Source organism: Eschrichtius robustus, chromosome 10 (assembly GCF_028021215.1).
Source record: "Eschrichtius robustus isolate mEscRob2 chromosome 10, mEscRob2.pri, whole genome shotgun sequence".
In the NCBI taxonomy this organism is placed as follows: domain Eukaryota; kingdom Metazoa; phylum Chordata; class Mammalia; order Artiodactyla; family Eschrichtiidae; genus Eschrichtius; species Eschrichtius robustus.
In genome coordinates this window covers 20,820,783-20,842,098 of record NC_090833.1, presented here as the reverse complement: position 1 = coordinate 20,842,098, position 21,316 = coordinate 20,820,783, and the positions used below count along the sequence as shown (strand labels likewise).

Below are 21,316 nucleotides of genomic sequence, written 5' to 3'. Positions count from 1 at the left end.
AAAATGTTTGCCAATTTAATCGCTGTAAAACAGAGTTTTAACTCTTCTTTAGTTTGTATAATTTCTGAAAGCTAGTGAAGATGGACAATTTTCCATTCAAATGCTTATTATTTACATTTCTTTCCTTGGATATATATTTTGTGTTTATGCCTTCTGCCCGATTTTCTTCCAGAGTTTGGCAGGTATTCTTTTATATCTAAGTTAGTGCTTTTATAGAGTATGAATATTAATCCTTTGTCAGAAAATCTGATGCAATTACTTTCCCCATTTCCCGCATCCCATTTTTTCCCAATTATTTAAAATTATTTTAGTTTTCAACTATACCCCTATTTCTGAACCCCACTAAGAATCATTTACATGGACAATAAAAGAGCTTTATACAACTCCAGTATCTTACCCTGATTTGAAAGGAACAGATGTGGACGGTGACACAACAGGATCAGCAGAGAGGTTGTCAGCACCAGGTATGGGTGAAGGGGCTGCAGAATCCCGGGAACTAACACTGTGCCCATCAGAGCCGGAATCTCTAGCAAATTTGACCTAGGGAAAGATCAACCACAGATGGAACAGCTTAATAGACCACAAAAAAAGACATGCTTCCCCCTCCATTCTCCTTTCATTTTACTTATTCTTCATTATACAAGTCATTACCTATTCACTGTAGGCAAATCAGAAAATGTAGATAAGCCAAAAGAGAAAAAAAAGGTTAACAATCACCTGCAATTCAACCACTAAGCAATAACGTTGTTAGAATCTTGGATGTAATATTTTGCACTTATATTATCTGTGTGTGTGTGTGTGTTTTATAACAATGGGGCCATACTGTTTTGTACCCTGCTTTGCTCACTCACTGATATATTAACATATTTCCACATTAACTAAATTATTAATCAACAACATCCTTTTTAACTACTGAAGAGTATGTCTAAGGGTCATGCCCTTAACTGCTATCATCTACAGGAAAAAGTCTCCAAAGGATTTTGGGAACACAAGTCATAAATATCTATGTTATCATAAAATATATTTCACCAATTCCTAGTTGTTGGATATTCAATTTATTTCTAATTTTTTCTATACAAACAATACTTCTAAGAATAGCTTTATCTCTCTTCGCACATAATCATTTCCAAAATACAAATTCCCAGAAGTGAAACTGTTAGATAAAAGGTATGCTTATTTTTAAAACTTTTGATATATACCATTAAATTTCACACCGTAAAGGGTGAACTACTTTATACTCTGTAAGTAGTATATAAATCTTTCTTAACACTCTTGTCACATTGGGTATTATCGTTCTGTATCAGCCTTGTCAGTTTTGTTTTTTTTTTTGGCCACGTCTCACAGCTTGCGGGATCTCTGTTCCCCGACCAGGGACTGAATGTGAGCCACGGCAGTGAAAGCCAGAATTCTAACCACTAGGCCACCAGGAAACTCCCCCAGCCTTGTCAGTTTAATAATCAATTTGTAATTCTTTGATTAGTGGTAAAATAGGGTATTTTTTCCTTATGTTTACAAAATGTCAATCTTAATGGATTCAAAATGGTTTGTTATCTATTACCACCCTTGACTTCCTCAAACTCAAAGGAAAATTGAGAAAGAATATAAAAGCTGTGAAAAAGGCAGCTGGAAGCAAGTCAGTCAAAGAGGGCTGGAATGCCGACCAGAGATAAGGGTGTCCAATTAGGAAAGAGTCATTGATAAAAAATGCATATCCTTTGTTGCAGCAGGAATAATCACCACAATGAGGATGGTCATAATATTTATTTGCATTGTACTTTATAGTCACAAACATTATCACATTCAGACCTAATAATCACAGTATAAAGCAAACAGAGTCTTTTTTTTTGGTGGTGGGGGGGAGGGGGAACATTAATTAACCGCAATTTGTTACAAACTTTATTATAGAAATTATTCTTGATAAAATTTTTAAATGGTACAAAGGGTAGAATGTAAAAAAGTAGAAGTTTCTGAACTCCATTTCCATTCTCCAGAGAAAATCATTTCATTTCTTTTAATGCCTCCAGAAATTTTATATGAATATATAGGCATGTACATATATTCATTTGTATACACACACACACACACACACAAACACAAGATCATACTACCCATACTGTTTTTTGTTTGTTTGTTTGTTTTAATTTATTTTTGGCTACATCGGGTCTTAGTTGTGGCATGCAGGATCTTCATTGAGGCATGCGGGATCTTTCGCTGCAGGGCGCAGGCTCTTTGTCATGTGTGCAGTCTTCTCCCTAGTCGTGGCATGTGGGTTTTCTCTAGTTGTGGAGTGCGGGTTCCAGGGTGTGTGGGCTCTGTAGTTTGCGGCACGTGGGCTCTCTCGTGGCGCGGGAGCTCAGTAGTCGTGGCACATGGGCTTAGTTGCCCCCTGGCATGTGGGATCTTAGTTCCCTGACCAGGGATCAAACCCGCGTCCCCTGCATTGTAAGGCGGATTCTTTACCACTGGACCACCAGGGAAGTCCTCCCATACTGTTTAGCAACTTGCTTCTTTCACTTAAAAATAGATTTTGGATATTCTTTAAGAACTACATAGAAGTCCACTCTATGAAGAACCATAATTTAACCAGTCTCATAATAATAGACACTTAAGCTGTTGCCAGTTTTTTACTATCACAAACAATGTGGCAGAGGGAGGAAACTATGTATCTATCTCTATTTATCTATCTATATACAGGTATCTTTGCACTCTTATGTAAACATATTGATAGCATACACTTGTAGCCAAAGCATTACTAAATCAAAAGGTGTGAACATTGGGTAGGAATCACTATTTTACAGATAAAATAAAAAGAAGGTTAGTGTAGAGAAGTGACTATGAATACAGAGCCAAGAAGGACATAAACCTTGGCCTTTAGATTCCAAAGCTGTTGTTCCTTCCAACTATACCATTTCTACTTAAAAAAAAAAAAAAAGATATCTTCAGAATCTTTTCCGACACATTTATTTATTCATTTTACTTAACTAGCAAAAAGGACTCATCAAACACAACACAGCACAATTTCACTCACCCGCCTAATCTCCATCTCGAACACCAGGATCGAGTCTGTTGATGGAGTCCATCCTATTACCCCTTCAGAGCCAGCAGCGCAGGCTGGAGGGATGATAAGCAACCGCTTCCCTCCTTTTTTCATGCCCACCATTCCATCCTCCCAGCTCTTTAGGAATCAGAGAAGACGAAAAGCTCATCAGATACAAACCTTTTCATAAGACAAAACAAAGTACAGGATCATCGGGTTTATATTTCCCCCTCCCCACTGATTATAAGAACACCTAGAATACTGCTTCTCAATTCACTTGTAAAAGCCAGCATATCCGGGGCTGTATGAAATACACTTACCTTAGATGATAAGAGAAATTGGAACAGAAGAATGGCATTAAAATAGAAATAAAAGCTATCACTTATTAAACACATTTTTCTAAGTACTTTGCTAAGTGCTTTACTTCCATTATGTTGTTTAATCCCTAAAATAACTTCATAAGGTTAGTAGCAATATCTCCATTTTACAGAAGAGAAAATTGAGGCTTAAGGAGGTTAAGTAACTAGCCCAAAATCAGTTAGTAAATTGTTAAGCCAAGATTTCAACACTAGATGAGTCTAACTTTAAGGGTCATGCCCCAACTGCTATGATCTACAGGAAAAAGTTTCCAAAGGATTCTGGGAAAAGGAGTCATAAACAAAGCTATGGAGAAAACCATTCTGCCACATGGATAAATGAGTACTTCACAATGCATCAGTATGTCCTGACACAATGATACCCCACATGTGTAAAATACTCTTTTTTTTTTTTAATATTTATTTATTTGGCTGTGCCAGGTCTTAATTGCAGCACATGGGATCTTTGTTGCCACGTGCTGGATCTTTAGTTGCGGCATGCAGGCTCTTAGTTGCAGCATGTGGGATCTAGTTCCCTGACCAGGGATTGAACCCAGGGCCCCTGCATTGGGAGTGTGGAGTCTTGACCATTGGACCACCAGGGAAGTCCCTAAAATACTCTTTACTTTATAAAATACTTCCACAGTTGCTGACGAAGAAATTCACAACATGAACCCAGGTCCTCAGACTCCAATCCCAGTGTTCCTCCTGCTATGTTGTACTTGCTTCCCACCATGATTTAAAGCATCCCAGACAGATCAGAATCACCCATTACGATACACTTCTATAAGAAACAGTTTCACCTCTTTCTCAATTAGGCGATAGGAAGAATTTAATAGTTCCCTCAGAACCACAGGATGAAAAATAAAATGTAGGGACCAGAGAAAAGAAATGTACCCTTCTTCAATATATTGTCTCACAGGTAAAAATTTCCCAAATGTAGGTAACGTAGCACATTTTTCTCTTCCTATTTTTTTAACCAAGCCTTTCCAGATTCTCCAAAAATATACCCAGGTTAGAAATTTTACAAAATTCACTCTAAATTAAGCCCACTGCAACTGATAAACCCATATATAATAAGAACACAGTTAAGCCTTTACCTTGATGACTTTTCCTGATCCTAATTTCAGGCGAAGCAGCTTATCTTTGTTAGCAGTGGAGTCAAAAACCTGAAAGTTGATCAAAATAAACAAGATTAGCCAGTTCCAAAAATAATAATAATCATTATGATATTCAACTTAATACACACCAGCACAGTACTTCTGAAATAGGTAATGTCAAATAGACTGGAAAAATACTTCTTAAAAGACCTGAAAAGAAGAGACCACATCATGGCTAAAGGTGTTATCACACTGAGTATCTCTGAGGCAAGGATTTTCCAGGTTTAGAAAAAAATAAACTTCTCCTACCAAGTGTTTAAAAATATTTTCATCTATAAAGAATTTTCAAATAAATTATCTCATTTGATGCCAACAGCCATCCTGCCAAGAAAGCAGTGTAAGCACCACTAAGCTCCATTCACAGGAAAAAAAAATTAAGAGCTTAAGTGACTCGAGAAGGTCAAGTTAGGATAAAATTGGGACCTGAATCCACATTTTTTGGACTCATAGTCAAAAGCTCTTTCTATCAAACCACACTACTTTTGAGGGCTTAATAATATAAAAACAAAACAAGCCCAATCTATTCACAGTATCTAGTATAAGAAAAATGGAGAAACAACTGTGAGGAAAGTCTAAAAAGTTTTAAGACCTAATCTCGTAAGAATATATTCAAGTTTAAAACTGGTATAGGAAGAGACATACATATGAACAATTACCAAAAATGATACTTGCAAAACTGGTTTCCTTTCTCTAAGTAGAAGAGACATAGTGGCACTGAGCAGATTTTATACATTAGCATTTCATGGCTATGCCCCAAAAGCAGTTGTAGAGACTAAAGCAGGGCTCCTAAAAGATTTCTATTTGCCAAAAGCAGCAATTCATAGTAATAATTCCTTACATTTGAATAGCTCTCATGCTATTTAAATTACAAAAGAACTTGCAGGGTACATTTTCTTACCTGGCCCAGTCCGTGATTCTGAAAGAGCCAGCTGGTATAGGCCAATTCCAAAGAATCACCAACTTCTACAGCAGGGCCTTCTACTACAATAAGGTCCTGTGACAGCACTGAATCCAGGGAAGAGGTGCTGTTGCACTTGGCGATGCATACCTGTGCGATGAAATCAAAGCAGCATAAACTTACTTTAAGCTCAGTAAGTACTCACTCAGTTATTGCTAATGTTCTTTTCCAAACAGTGGCACCCACTAGCAAAACAGATTACACGTTTAGAAGTAAACCATTCCAAAGTCAGTAATCTTGCCAGGAATTAAAGTGCCTAAGAAGTATGGTTTTGGAGTCAGACTGTCTGGGTACAGATCTGGGCACTGCCACTTATTAACTTGTGACCTCAGCCAAATAACTTAACTCCTGTGAACCTTATTTCAGAGGTTTTTTGTAAGATGGAGCTAAAAGCTTTGCATATTTCCTAGGGTAGTTATGAAGACTGAGCTAATACAAGTAGAGTACTTGGCACAGTGCCTGGCAAATAACAGTAAGTACACAATAAACATTAGCTATCATTACCATACTGATTTACTGCTTCAGTGTTTGGGAACCTGTGAAAGCTAGGGGAGCCTCTAAAAAATTTCAAAATGCATTTCTAAAGACAATAAAATAAAGGCCCTTTACAAAACCATGCTGTATTCCCAGAATCCATATCTCTACCACCTACAGATTTACCCATATTATCTTAGCACAGATCCTAGGCAAGGAAGTCAGATACATCTTTATGAATAATTTTTCTATAGTCAATGTTTAAACATAGTATACCTTAGAAACTTGCTACTCATTTTCTTTAAAAAAGTTTCATTATTGCAATCACATAAATGCTAACTAAAACAATGAGAAGTCATTTTTTATCAAGCAAATAAGACTAAGAAGGAAAAAAGATAGTAATTCTAAATGTTGGCAAAGGCATAGAGAGAGAACTGACAGGGATGTAAAATAGTACAATCTCTCTGAAAAGCAGTGTGCCAAAGTGTATACAGAACCTAAAAATATATGAACTCTTTGATTCAATCTTTCACTTCTTCTAGCCTAAGGAAATAATCAGAGGGGGAAAAAAAGACAGATTTGTATACAAAGATGCTCACTACAGTATCATTTATCTCAGAGACTGAAAATAATCTAACTGCCTAAAAGTAAGGGAATGATTAAATAAATTAAGGAACATTCATGTTATGCAGCTTTCCAAAATGTTTCTAAATAATTTTTCATGAGGTGGGGAAAGATGCATTTTACATCATTAAATAAAATAAGCAAGAACTCTTAAAGGACTATAACTACTTATGTAACTTATGAATAGAAAAAAAAAGAAACATAACGTGTTAACAGTGATTACTTTGGGTAGTAAGATTATGAATGTTTTTTTTTAAAAATGCTTTTCTAAATTTTCTATAATGACCATGAAATAACTTTAAAAAATTCTCTTAAACCACTATTTTAAAAAGATAGTTGTGTTTATTCCTTAAGATAATTTATGAAGTGGAAAGTGTTTTAAAGATGTAAGTTTACATTTAGCCTTTTTTTTTTCTCCTTAAAGTCTCATTTTCAAGCAATTTCAATAAGTATTCTTATTATTTCCCTAAAATACAGTAAGCTCAACTGATGAATTTACAGGGTTTTTTTATGCTTGTCACTAAAAAATATATAGATATTACCTGTTTATTGAACTCCACAGCAGCCTTTTCAGACTCAAACATGATGGACCAGTTTTGTCTCTGGTCATCATAAAAGGTGCTATAGTTATTGGGCCGAACCTGGGGAAAGGAGAAATGTTGGGATAACTCAACTGCAGGCAGCATAGCAGATAAATCTGGCTGCCTAAGCTCATGTAGAAGGGCCTTGACTCAGGTGGACCCAAAGAGAGCTATCAGGGAACTTTCTTCTTCCCTCCCACCCTCCACCAATCACCCCTTAGTCCACATTCCCAGAAGGCAGCCAAGAGACCTTTCCAAGAAGTTCTGTTAAGATATCCACTCTGGGGAATTCCCTGGCAGTTCAGTGGTTAGGACTTGGTGCTCTCACTGCTGGGGCCCCGGGTTTAATCCCTGGTCGGGGAGCTAAGATCCCCGCAAGCCACAAGGCACAGCCCAAAAAAGAAAAAAAAAAAAAAGCTATCCACTCTGCTCTCCAGAGCTGAAGTAGTGGATCTAATTCCCACCAGGTATGCACAGATCAATCTCTCCTATAAACCAATCCCAAAGTATTGATGATTCCAATACAGGAAGCCTTACCATTAGCTCAAAGTTCAGATGAATCCTGGCAACAGTAACTGGCTGTTGCTGACTGATATAAAGAAGAATCCTATACTGTATTCAAGCAAAGATGGGCAGGAAAAAAAGAGAGAACAGAAATTAAAAGGCAATACAAAATCAGCAGTAAGATGTCAGGAGTCATGCTTCATACAGGCATAAAACTCAAAACTCAGTTCATCCCTTAAAGCTTAGAGTTTAAATTACATCTTCTCACCATCCACTTTAATCTCTTCTCATTTTGACCCTACTCTTTAACTATAATTATCTATGTCTTTATTTTGTTGGTGTTTTTATTTGTATGAGGGGTGACTACGAGATATACAAATGGCCAACAGGTACATGAAAAGATGTTCAACATCATTAGGCATTAGGGTAATGCAAATTAAAACCACTATAAGGTACCACTTCACACTTATTAGAATGGCTATAAAAAAAAAGGAAAAATAATAAAGTGTTGGCAGGGTAGTAGAGAAACTGGAACCCTCATATATTGCTTGTGGGAATGTAAAACAGTAGGGATGCTGTAGAAACAGTCTGGCGGTTCCTCAAAAAGCTAAACAAGGAATTACCATATGACAAAGCAATTTCACTCCTAGTATACACGCCAAAGAACTGAAAACAGGGACTCAAACATACACTTATACATCAATGTTCACTGCCTGTTATTCACAATAGTCAAAAAGTGGAAACAACCAAGTGTCCATCAAATGACGAATGGATAAATTAAATGTGTTATATACATACAATAGAATATTATTCAGCCATAAAAAAATAATGAAGTTCTGATACATGCTACAACATGGATGAATCTTGAGAAAACATTCTGCTAAGTGAAATAAGCCAGACAAACATTGTATGATTCCACTTATATGAAATATCTGGGGTAGGCAAATTCATAGAGATAGAAAGTAGATTAGAGGTTACCAGAGAATAAGGGAAGGGGGATGGGGAGTTATTGCTTCATGATTACAGATTTTCTGTTTGGGGTGACAAAAAAGTGGAAATAGTGGTGATGGTTACTCAATACTGTGAACGTAATTTATGCAACTGAACTGTACACTTAAAAATGGTTAAAATGGCACATTTTATGTCTCCTATATATTTACTATACACACACATACACACACACACACACAGAAATTAAAATTCAACCCCAGAAGGGAGGGAGGGACTGACTATGGGGGCTCATATACAATCTTGCACCAGAGAGGACTCTCTTTACCCTATGTGAAGCAGATAGAGTGAGGAGCTAATCTTATAGACTGAGCTGGTCAGGAAAGGATCACAGATTTATTAAGAGTTGGTCCATTTCTGGTTGTCCCTACTCTCGAGCACTATCTTCGTAGGCTTTTGATTAAGAGTCTGGAAGGTCTCTGACTCCTCAGTCTTGACCTTTCTGCCCATCAGAGATTCTGAGCTGAGATTCTTTAGCCTGCTCCCCATGAAGTTCAAAATCTAGCAAATGTATTGAGAGGAAGGTTGTTGCTTTCCCACCCTACAGTAGGATTTTATCTCCTATGCCCCACAAGATTGCAGAAGTTTCCCTCTGCCTTTCTGGCACAGCCCTTGGACTTCCACACCACCCCCAAACTCATTAAATGTCCCACGGGGAAAAACGGATCTTGTGTTTGGAGCTCCTCTAGTTTTTACCAATGTCTCTTTCCCCCAGTTCTCTCTCTCTGTTTGGGACATACCTGATGTTTAGTCTACTCCTTAGCATCAGCAAAGGTCCCAAGGGAAGGAAACACTCAGCTCATTGGCTCTTTCCTCTCAAAATTTTAGTTCATCTAGTCCTCATAATTTCCATAGCTCTCTAATGAATTTTAAAATATAGTTTTTGCAACTTATCTGTCTTTTTATAATTGTCACAGTAGGAATGTTGCCTGCCACAAAAAGCTACATCCTATCTGGAGGTGAAGGGTGATGAAGTCCCAATACCAGATTTTTGAAATCCAATGGCAATTAATTCATCTATTAATGAATTAATAGATCTAGATAATAATCAACAATGGCTGCTAACATAACAAAATGAGAGACAATCAGACATTATTTACTCCCCAATGGGAGAATGAAAGAGATTTAAGGAACATAGTAACCAACTACAATGCATGGACCTTATTAGATTAAAACAAACTGTTTTAAAAAAAAAGGGAGAGAGAGATAATCAGGGAAGTTTGAATGCTAACTGGTAGTGAATGAGATCAAAGAATTATTGTAGGTTTTGTTCAGGTGCGATAATGGCGTAATGGTTGTGTTTTTAAAAATCCTTACCTTGTAGAGATACATACTAAAATATTTATAGCTAAAATTGTATGCTGGAGATTTATTCAAAATAATCTGAGCAGGGGAAGAAGAAAAACAGGCTGCAGTTGAGATGAAACAAGATTAATAACTGCTAGAGTCTGGTAATGGGTATCTGGGTGTTTGTTATTCTAGACCCACTATTTTTATAGGTGTTTCCAAATTTCCAAATTTAAGCTTTTTGTTCGTTTGTTTTTAATACAAATGAGTGTTGTCCATTATGTTAGTTACCCTGAACAGGTCATCTTCTGTCTCAGCGTCTCAGAGTCTCTGAGGTGCATGGACTCCATGTTACCTGGACTTCTGAAATTCTATTATTTTTTTTTAATAGATTTATTTTATTTATTTGTTTGTTTGTTTACTTTCTGGCTGCGCTGGGTCTTCATTGCTATCCACGGGCTTTCTCTAGTTGCGGCGAGTGGGGGCTACTCTTTGTTGCAGTGCAAGGGCTTCTCATTGCAGTGGCTTCTCTTGTTGCGGAGCACAGGCTCTAGGCGTGCGGGCTTCAGTAGTTGTGGCTTGTGGGCTTTAGAGCGCGGACTCAGTAGTTGCGGCGCATGGGCTTAGTTGCTCCACGGCATGTGGGATCTTCCCGGACCGGGGCTCGAACCCATGTCCCCTGCATTGGCAGGCGGATTCTTAACCACTGGGCCACCAGGGAAGCCCTTTATTATTTCTTATGCGTATTTCAACAATGTTCAAAACCTTCTGGAGCAGAATTTGAAGCTAGACACAACCCACACAAGGAAATCAGTCTCCGCACTTCTATCCACATCTTTTTGACTCAAACCAATATTTTGCTGTGTGATCAACTACCCAACTCATCAAACTTTCAAAGGATAAACGGTGGTCATGCTCTAAGTGGTACACTAAATGTTGTTCACTACCTAAAAAAAGGATGTCCTCGGTAAATGGTTTACTCTGAAACTCTCCAAATTCTTAAGCTAGATCCATTTCACAAAGGTCAAACTTAATGATTTTGAGTGGTTGAATTTGTTTTAATGCAAAACAGTAAGCAAAATGTGACTATAAATGTTATTATATACCTAACATTAAAAATTCACATTCAGTACAAACAATCAATCTAATCCTCTGATATGTAAGATATCAGACAAGTCCCGATAAAAACCAGCTCACTGATATGATTTGGGACACTTGAATATACATAAGACAAGGAGGCAATCTTACCTCTCTGGCTGTGTGATTTCCCAGGACTGCAGCACCAAATTTGCCCTGCTTTACATATTGACCATTTGTGCTATAGAAGCAAGAAAAACAGGTATTAATACTTCCTTCAACTAAGTAGAACCAGCTTTCTTTTCTGCCATATAAAGTGGGGAATCTAGTCATTCAGCCTCTAGAAAGGGACAGAGGTGAGCAGTTTATAATTTAAAGCTCATATACAACTTCTTTACTCTTTCAACATCTACTATTCATGATATCTCAGTGGAGTGGCTTTCTTTGAGCGCTTAAAAAGGCAGTTGTTGAGGGTATAAGCAGTTCCTAGAGAGAGCACAAGATAATGGCTCTTCAAAGTTTTGTGTGCAAAATTCTCCAAATGAAACATTAAAAAGCATTACTGATACTTTGTCTATGGCAGGACTGAGTAGCCATTTTGCAATGAACCGAAAGGCTTACTGCAAAAAGCAGGAGCTTAACCCACACACCCACCAACTTTATAAAGTGTTCCTTCTCCGCTACTTACTAGCGATATGCATGGACTGCTGTTGCAACCAATACTGTGGAAGTGCCTGCTGTGGCGGGTGCTGTTTTTGGTGTTGCCTGATTTCCTGAAGACGAAGAGATGAAGCAGAAAACAAAGTTGTCATTCATTTCTTGCTTGAAACTGATTTTTAACCATTAGAGCAGCTTCAAAATTCTTCTTTAGCCTTGTAGTTAGTGTTACAATGCTTTCATGACCATTGTCCTCATTTGATCCACAAAATGGCCCTATGGCCATGTCTGGGGATGAGGAAACTGAGGCTCTAAGCCCCCAAGTGCCTTGCACAATGACAGTAGCAAGCCTAGGACTAGAACCCAGGATTCTGGCTCCACTCCAAACAAGTCTTTGGGCTGGAAGAGAAGCACTGTCTAGAAAGCAAGGTCACATTCCATCTTCCTTTTCTCCTTCCAATATTCTGACAGCTATAATAAATAAAAATGAAGTTGTTTCCCCTTCCCTTACTTCTGGGGCAGAAAACTTATGATATTCAGATTACATCCATTACTTTACTTTCACAGTGGTATAAAGTAACACTAACATTTAAAAATAATGTATTTAGAGTAAATCACATATTCACACTCACCACATGAATCTGTTGAGAACACAGGCATGGCCATAGCAACCAAGAACTTATTTTCAAAAGTATCCTTGTTTGATTCTTTTTGTTATTAAAAACAAGACAACAGGCCCAAAATGGAGTCACTTAGGATAAGACCCACCCCACCAAACAGAGATTCAACATAATTACAGTTCTGGCTCCCCCAGAAATGGAATCTTAAACCAGAATGATCTGATCAGCACTAGTTAGGTAATCTGTTTGATAGACCTCTGCTATCTCCTAAAGGAAAGTAACCTTGCAATAAGCAACCCACTTTTTTGCCTAGTGTTACACTAGACTCCCCCTTCTGCCTGGTTCCTGCTCCCTTCTGCCTATAAAAGACTTTCATTTTGTCAGAGCCCCTGTCTACTAGATTGGATGCTGCTCAATTCGTGAATCGCTGAAGATAGCCAATAAGATCTTTAAAATATACTCAGTTGAATTTTGTTAACAGTATTGAAATACCTTTTTCTGGTTATAGAGTACATGTACAACTGTAGAAAACTTAGCAAATACAGAAACACATAAAAAAAATGACCTATACTCTCACCACCCCAAAATAAACGTTAATAATATGATGTATTTATTCCTAGTCCTTTTTCTATACACATAAACTTTCCAGCTTTTTCATCTTTTTTAAAGAAAATTAATGATTTGACAATCTGCTTTTTTCACTTAGTGTAAGCATTTCCGTATACTTTTCAAAACAGTCTCCAAAACACAAAATAGTCCTAAAAACACTTTTTGATGGTTAAATACTATGCTGACTCTACTAGAATTCATCCAATTTCCTATTGTTTGACATTTCTTTGGGTTGTTTCCAATTTTTCTCTATGATAAATAACACTATGATGAGCATCCTTAAAACGCACATTTTTGTATGTACCTCTAATTACTTTCTTAGAATTAATTCCCAAAAATGGAATTATGGCATGCAAGAGTGTGAAAATTTTTAAGGTTTTGTTACAACCTGCCCAAATGCCCTTGAGAAGTGCCATTACCAGTTTACACTCCCACCAGCAGTATGAGTAGGCCAGCTTTGCATCCCTGCCAGCAGGAGGAGATAATCTTTCTAAATCTTTACCAATGGGATAGGGGTGGCATTAGGGAAAGGGGAATGCCACCTCACTGTTGTTTTCATTTGCATTTATTGATTACAGGGAAGGAGAAATTTAACATTTTCTATAGATTTGTAGTGGCCATTTACTTTGTTTTATTTTGATGAATCACCCATTTTACGTTGTTGGCTTATTTTCCTAGTCTGGGTTGTTCTTGTTTTCCTTATTCTTTTGTAAAAACCTACAACATAGTTTTAAATTCAATCAGTACTTTCCAGTTGGATGTAATGCTACAATAAAACTTTCCTCCTGAGAAGCAGTGAATACCAAAAAAAGGAGGAACTAAGGCCTCAGTTATCAGGCCAAGTCTGAAACACAGAAAAATTACTGTCTCCCCAAGGTCAGCCTAGCATCCTCCTTCAGGTTAGTTCAACTTTTCCCAGTACACTCTCATCTCCCTACTTAACGCCCTTGCTCATGGATTTGCTAGAGGGGTAAGTGAGTCAGATGCCACAATCATGTGATCTTCTCATTGGTTAAGCATTTCTTCCCCTCGGAAATCAGTACTGTACAGATTCTTGAATTCCCTGCCCATGAGGACTGCTTTTAATATGTGTTTTCCAATCTTTTTTTTTCCCAAGGAAAGTTTTCTTGAATTATAGTTTTAGGTGCCTGTTTTCCCCATTTTTTTTTTTTAATTCTTCAGGGAATATACATATGTATATTCCACATGTTGGAAGTTCTTTGCTATCTTCAATATTGGTCACTTTCCTTTCAAAACTTTTTATCTCTTAGATTTTTTAATTCTTATTTTTAAAATGTCCTCCTGTTAACCTTCTATTTCTCTTAAGGCATAATCTGTTGTGTTTATTCATTCTTGTGTTCCTTCTAGTTTAGTCTTCATTTCTGAAATAATTTTTCTGACATCTCTAATTCTTGCCTAAGTCCTGTCACTTACTTCTGAGATTTTAAGATTCTCACTTATGTTCTCATTTCATGTCTTACGTTATTTTCTTAATGGTAATAGGTGGTTGTAGTTTTGATCTATTCAGTAAGAAACATTCTCACAGAGTAGAGCTCTCACTGTAGGGATACTATTCTGTTCCTTGCTCTTGTAATAACTTTGCATGGAGTTTGACTCTGATACTTTTCTATTGTTCACTTTTATGTGAAATTTGCTTTTCTGAACTTTTAGACAGAGGCATGGCTCAGGGTGGCTTTCCTAACTTCATGGAACCCACTCTTCTGTTGCCATACAGAGTTCAAAAAAGCGGGAAGAGGGGGCTTCCTCCTGAGACTTCCTGATTCTATTCTAGAGCTACTTTTATCTGGATCTTTTCTTCTTCACTTTTAATATCCCGATCCTCCTTCATTTTAATTCCACTCTCAGCAGGTCCTACTCAGGGTGGGGACCTCTCCTGGAAGGTCACCATAGTGGATGAGTTTCAACACTTCATAGGAGCAAGACTGCTCCTGTTCTAGTCACCATCATCAACCCCTTGTACTTACCCATAACTAAAATGGGCAAAATGCTTTGCAGTTCCAGCTTGGCCTGCCACATTTCCCATGAACACCTGCTGGCTACTTTGGGTTCGCCCATTCTCAGATTCAAATATTCTCCCATTGCTTCCTTGTTTTCTCCCATGCAAATGTTGACACCATGCAAGCCTTGTGTCCATACCTGCTTGTATTGGGGGGGTTCATGAGGATACCTTTTCAATTGGTTTTATTGGAAATATTATCCAAGGTTTGCCCAGTTGCTCTGTTTTTCTAGAGATCTGAAGAGATTCAAGAACTATGCTGCAGCCACCTCCTTCCCCAAAAAGACTTGTTAAATAAATACTCTTTGAACACAGAGCGTCTCCTGTATTGCAAGTTTTTACTTTATTTGTAAATGCCTACATAAGACAGTAGTATAGGTAATTTTTAAGTTGAAATGCCTCTATAATTCCCCTTTAAAAGTATAATTAACTCATAGTTGTTGTTTTCTAATTTTAAAAAGCAAGTTACTTCATTGGGTGGGGACTGAGATTGTTTGTTTTTATCCACATTCATTAACTCAACCACTTTAAACTGAGTTAGAAGTACACTGCTGAGAAGAGATGTGCCACAGGAAACGTAAAAGCATAGCCTACTAGAAATCTGGCCAGGTTATGGCTTGGAGAACAGGGCCAGCAATCCACAGCAAAGCTGCCAAAAGTGACAGGTAAGACTTAGAGCAGGGGTCAGCAAACACTGTATGTAAAGGGCCAAACAGTAAATATTTTAGGCTATGGGCCATACAGTATCTGTTGCAACTGTTCAACTCTAAATATCCTAACAACATCCTCAGTGTTGGCATTGCACCTAGCATGTAAAAGACATTCAATACTTTCTTCTTCATTCAACAAATATTTAATTTAATGTCCCTTACCACCTGTTCTGCTCTGGGCTATTTCTATCAGTCCCTCACTCCTCTTCAGATTCTTACACAAAGACAGCAAAGTGCAGAGGATGGCAGGCAAGCTTTGGAGTGAGTCAGATCAGAGTTCAAATTTCAACTCTGTCACTTACTGCTGTCTGACCTTAACCATGTGCCTAAACCTCTCTGAGCCTCTAAAATGGTGGTAGTCTCACCTATTTCACAGAATTGTTGTGAGAATTAAATAAGACAATCTAGGTGAAGCACCTGAGACCAAACACATAGCAGGTATTTTAGAAATATTAGTCCCCCCTTTTCTCCTTTCGTTCAACAAATTTTCATTCAATATGTCTTGTGTTCATCCTGATGAAATGTTCAGGGGATACAGCATTGAGTATCATTCTCTAGTTGGGAAAAATTCACTGTCAGCATACATCTAACCCACCCAGGTGAAAGATGGGAAAAGCAGCTCTTCCTTCTTTCCAAAATATTGGACGGTGCCTATGTAGAGCACCCTGGGCAAAGTTTTGGAGAGTGGTGTCCACATGGGGCAGAAGAGCTTGCCTGTGACCTTCCTCCATCAGTTTCCAAAAAACAGCATACTACCTAGCCGCCGGAATTCAGGATCTCAGAGCTCAGAGCAGCATGCACCTCACTGGTGGTGAGCTTGGCCAGACTGATCAAGGAGGGATGACCTGCCATGTCACTTTTAGAAGGCTGTTTATCATTCCAACTAACCGGTCAGGGGCCAATCCTAACCTCTTAACTTACCTGTTGGTGCTGTTCCCTGGCCTTTCTTAGGCTGCTTTGGGGCTGTGTAGTGGAAGAATTCATTTCCATGGCCAGCAGCTGCCTGATCCAGTCCGAAAAGAGAGGCCAATCTGGTACTGTTAGTAGAAAATGAAAATGACATTTCGTTTGACATATCTCAAACCTGGAATCATTATAAAAGCTGCTCATGCTCCAACCTTAAACAAATACCTCCTTGACTATATATCCCACCACTCAATATCAGAAGCGGCAACTAAGTCTCTTTGAAATCAAGATTGTATCTCTGATATGAACAGCATCAAATGACCTTGCCCATCCACAGGACTTTGGTCAAGGCATCTCTTCTTTCTGGACCTCAGTTTCTGCATCTGTAAATTAAGGTGATTAGTCCAGGTGCTCTCTATGGTCTCTTCAAACTGTACATTCTTGCCTTTAGCAAGTCATAGTTTCCTATTTTTCACTAGTTTATTACATTGAAGTAAAACTGTATTACAGGGAATTCCCTGGTGGTCCAGTGGTTAGGACCCCATGCTTTCAAAAAATAAAAAAGAAAGAAAGAAAGAAAGAAAATCACCACCTTAAAAAAAAAAAAAAACCGTATTACAAACTTACTGCATCAAACATAGTCCCATATATGATTTCATCTTTTATCTTTCACAGCAGAACCATTCTTTTATCATCCCTTGTGATGAATCTTATGAACTATTCCACTGAAACTGCTCTTACTAAAATCACCAACAACCTCTTTGTTAATAAACAGTTTATCGGTCCTTATCTTATTTGGCTTTCATGCTGCCTTTTTACACTGTCAACTAACTTGTTCTTCTTTTAACAAACTCTTCTTCTGACTTCTGTGGGGATACCTGCAGGGGTGGGAGGAGGGACCAGCCCAAATAAGACATCAATAAATGTTAATGGGATCCCTCTCTTATTGTCTTTCCATCTCTCTGGCTCCTCATTTAACTCCTTGGATTCTTCTACTATTGCCCAACCTTTAAATATCCATGTCCCCAAGATTTCATACTCTCTCTCCCTTGGCAATCTAATTTATTTACCTTGATATCAGTGCTATCCAAATTCTGATGGTGCTCAAATCTGTATTCCTAGCCCAGAATTTGTTCCTGAGTGCAGACAACACAGATATCCCACAGGGAACACAAATGCAACATGTCCAAACCAGAACTCATATCTTCCAATGCCCACTGCCAATGCCCACTGCCCAGCAAAACCTGTTCTTACTCTTGTGCTCCCTCTCTTGATGAATGACATTTTGTGTCAGGATCCTCAAGACTGCCCCCAGGCTCAGTGATTTGCTAGAAGGACTCACTGGACTTACCATACAGTTATAGCATGATATATAATATACATATATATATATATAATATATATATACTCAGGGCTAAGGTCTATTACAAGGAAATGATACACACCAAAATCAGCAAAGGAAAAAGGCACACTGGAGCAAAGTCCAGAGGAAACCAGGAACAAAATTCCAGGAGTCCTCTTCCAGTGGAGTAACACGGGACATGTTACATTCCTCCAGCAATAAGTTGTAACAACATGTGTGAGAGTGGTCTGCCAGGAAAGCTCATTAGACACTCAGTGCCCAAGGTTTTTGATTGTGGGCTAGTCACATAGAAACCTTCTAACATGTACCAAAATTCTAGACTCCCAGAAGGAAGACAAGATTCAGTAATAAACCATATCGTCTATACAAACAGTTTAGGCACAGTGAGCCGCTCTTAGCATTTGTGGAAAGCTGTAGTGTGGGGAACTGTTTACCAATCGAGTTTCCAGCTGCCAGCCAACCCTGTAAGCAAGACTTCCTAAGGATAACAGTCTCAGGTCTACTATGTTAACCCTTTTCTGGAAACATCCACAACCAAAACTGAAATCTGGGCATCGATCTTGACTTTTCTTTCCCCTGGTGTTCATGACCAATCCTCAAGTCCATTTGATCTTACTTGCTATTTCTCGAACTCGTTCACTTCTCCCCAGCCTCACTGCCACTTGCCTACTTCAGACCACCATCACATCTACAGAGCTTGAATTCCTGCAGCCACCTCCTGTCTCATCTCCCTGCCCTGGTCGTGTCTGCTTCTTATCCATCCTTCCCACTGCACCCACAGTGACCTTTCTCAAAACCAAATTTGACCAAGTCTCTTTCCTCCTTAAAACTCTCAATGACACCTCAATATTACCAAGATAAAAGTCCAAACTCCATAAGACAGTTTTACAAGCCCCTTCAAGACCGCAACTCTCCTTACCTCCCCAGCTTCCTATCTGACCATTTCTCATCTCCAACTGCGTGCTACAGTCACACTGTGAAACTTTTAATTTCTCATATAAGGCAAGATCTTTCTAATCTCCAGCCTTTGGATATGCTGTTGTCTCTGACTGAAACATTCTTCCCCTGGAAGCTGACCCTTAATCTCAAAGTCTCGGTTAGGTGATCTTCCTTGGGGCTCCCACAGAACTCTATACTTCATTCATTCAAGTAATATGCATCAGACACTGTGTTAAGTGCTGGGTATACATTGGTGAGCAAAACTCGGTTCTGTTTTCAAGTAGCTTACATACTCTAACAAGGGAATTAGGTATATACTATATAATTGCAAACTATAACATGAGATATATAACAAGCAGCTGTTATATGGAGTTACACTCCATAGAGATTAATAAAACTTATTCAGTCTTTATCATCTAACATGGTAATTGGTTACTGTTAAATACTGAAACATCCCAACAACTTTTTTTGGTCTTTTTTCCCTGATAATTTTAATGTATAATACATACTAGCATTTTGCAAAGTAAATTTAATATGATTTGAAACTATTACCTAGTTTTCTCAAGGTAGTGTTGAGTTTCCTGTAAATGGGGCCAACAATGCCTACTTTAAAGGACTAAGAGGTTTAAATGATATTGCAATTGTAGAGAGCAGTGCTGGCCTACAATAAGACATCAACAAATGCTAATGAAATTTAGAAAAGACCAAGAGTTCTCCTTTTACCCAGGGCAATCTGAGCAGATTCCCTAAAAGAATAAGATTCTAGGAATTTGAGCAATGCCTTTAACCTTGTGAAAAATTTACAAAGTTTAGAACCTAGTTAAGATTAACAGATTATGCACAAATCATTGATAAGAAAGAATGTCCTTGGTAGCTTCAGTAAACTATGGGTATTGGATTTGCTGTTTTAATTTTGCAGGTGCGTTTTGGTTTTTTTTTTTCAATGTAAAGACAAAACTGTTGTAGGTAAACTAAGTTTCCACAGATGCCCCAAAGGCCAGCCAATTGATGATTGCAAAATCAATCCAAAAGCCAGGTCAACCTAATTATCTTTCAGATTAATTCTACTTTCTATTAATTTTTTAAAATGAACTCTACACAGTCTTAGGGGCATAGGTTTTTTGTAAATTATTACACTTTCCACTTCTGAAGTGTTTTCAAATGTACACATCTCCCTAACTATGTTAGCAAGAATGAGCTTGCTAACTCTGGACTTTAGTCTCTAAGTTTATAATTCATAGGAAAAGTCATTCCAGCATTAATCACATTTAAAAAATAAATGTTGGACTTACCTGGTGGCACAGTGGTTGGGAGTCTGCCTGCCAATGCAGGGGACACGGGTTCGATCCCTGGTCCAGGAAGATCCCACACGCCGCAAAGCAACTGAGCCCGTGTGCCACAACTACTGAGCCTGCGCTCTAGAGGCCGCGAGCCAGAACTACTGAAGCCCCCGTGCCCTAGAGCCTGCACCCTTCAACTACTGAGCCCATGTGCCGCAACTACTGAAGACCTCACGCTCTAGGGCCTGCGTGCCGCAACTACTGAGCCTGCAACTACTGAAGCACACATGCCTAAAGCCTGTGTTCCACAACAAGAGACGGCACCACAACGAGAAGCCCGTGCACTGCAACGAAGAGTAGTCTCCGCTTGCCGCAACTGGAGAAAGCCCTTGCACAGAAACGAAGACCCAACACAGCCAAAAATAAATAAATAAATTAAAACAAAACAAAACAAAAAAAAAACCCCAGTAATACAGGACTTCTCTGGTGGTGCAGTGGTTAAGAAACTGCCTGCCAATGCAGGGGACACGGGTTCAAGCCCTCGTCCGGGAAGATCCCACATGCCGCAGAGCAACTAAGCCCATGCACCACAACTACTGAACCTGTGCTCTAGAGCCCGCGAGCCACAACTACGGAGCCCGCGAGCCACAACTACGGAGCCCGCGTGCCACAACTACTGAAGCCCGCGAGCCTAGAGCCCATGCTCCGCAACAAGAGAAGCCACCGCAATGAGAAGCCCGCACACCGCAACGAAGAGTAGCCCCTGCTCACCACAACTAGAGAAAGCCCACGGGCAGCAACGAAGACCCACGCAGCCAAAAATAAAAAACCAAACAACAAAACAGTAATACATGCATTTATGATGTATCAGTGTATTTTAATAAACGGGGACTCTTTCGGTTGTTCAAGTACTTCTTTTCCAAACTGTGTTATCAAACATTTACTTCTACAATAATAATAAGGCATACAGGCAGTCTGGTGGAAATCTGCTTGCCTGATTTCAAATCTAGGTTCTTCTACTTTTTAGCCGTTTGACCTTGAGCAACTTTCCTCTCTCAGCCTTAATTTCCCATTTGTAAAATGAGTATAATATTAGTAAAAACTGCCTCAGAGAGTAGTAGAAAGAAATTAATACAATACTGTATATAT

General features: G+C 38.6%; 1 protein-coding gene across 5 annotated transcripts in view; it reads right to left on the bottom strand.

Annotated features, from left to right (window-relative positions):
• FKBP15 (FKBP prolyl isomerase family member 15) overlaps positions 1-21,316 on the bottom strand; it is a 55,122-nt gene that overhangs the window by 30,168 nt on the left and 3,638 nt on the right. For all 5 annotated transcript variants that reach the window (XM_068551852.1, XM_068551850.1, XM_068551851.1 and 2 more), the window contains exons 2-10: positions 16,601-16,716; positions 11,755-11,839; positions 11,238-11,307; positions 7,728-7,802; positions 7,152-7,250; positions 5,452-5,601; positions 4,494-4,562; positions 3,029-3,175; positions 398-540 (exon numbers count right to left, since the gene is read on the bottom strand). In XM_068551852.1, coding sequence (XP_068407953.1) covers positions 398-540; positions 3,029-3,175; positions 4,494-4,562; positions 5,452-5,601; positions 7,152-7,250; positions 7,728-7,802; positions 11,238-11,307; positions 11,755-11,839; positions 16,601-16,716 — 954 coding nt within the window. The remainder of the gene's footprint in view (positions 1-397; positions 541-3,028; positions 3,176-4,493; positions 4,563-5,451; positions 5,602-7,151; positions 7,251-7,727; positions 7,803-11,237; positions 11,308-11,754; positions 11,840-16,600; positions 16,717-21,316) is intronic.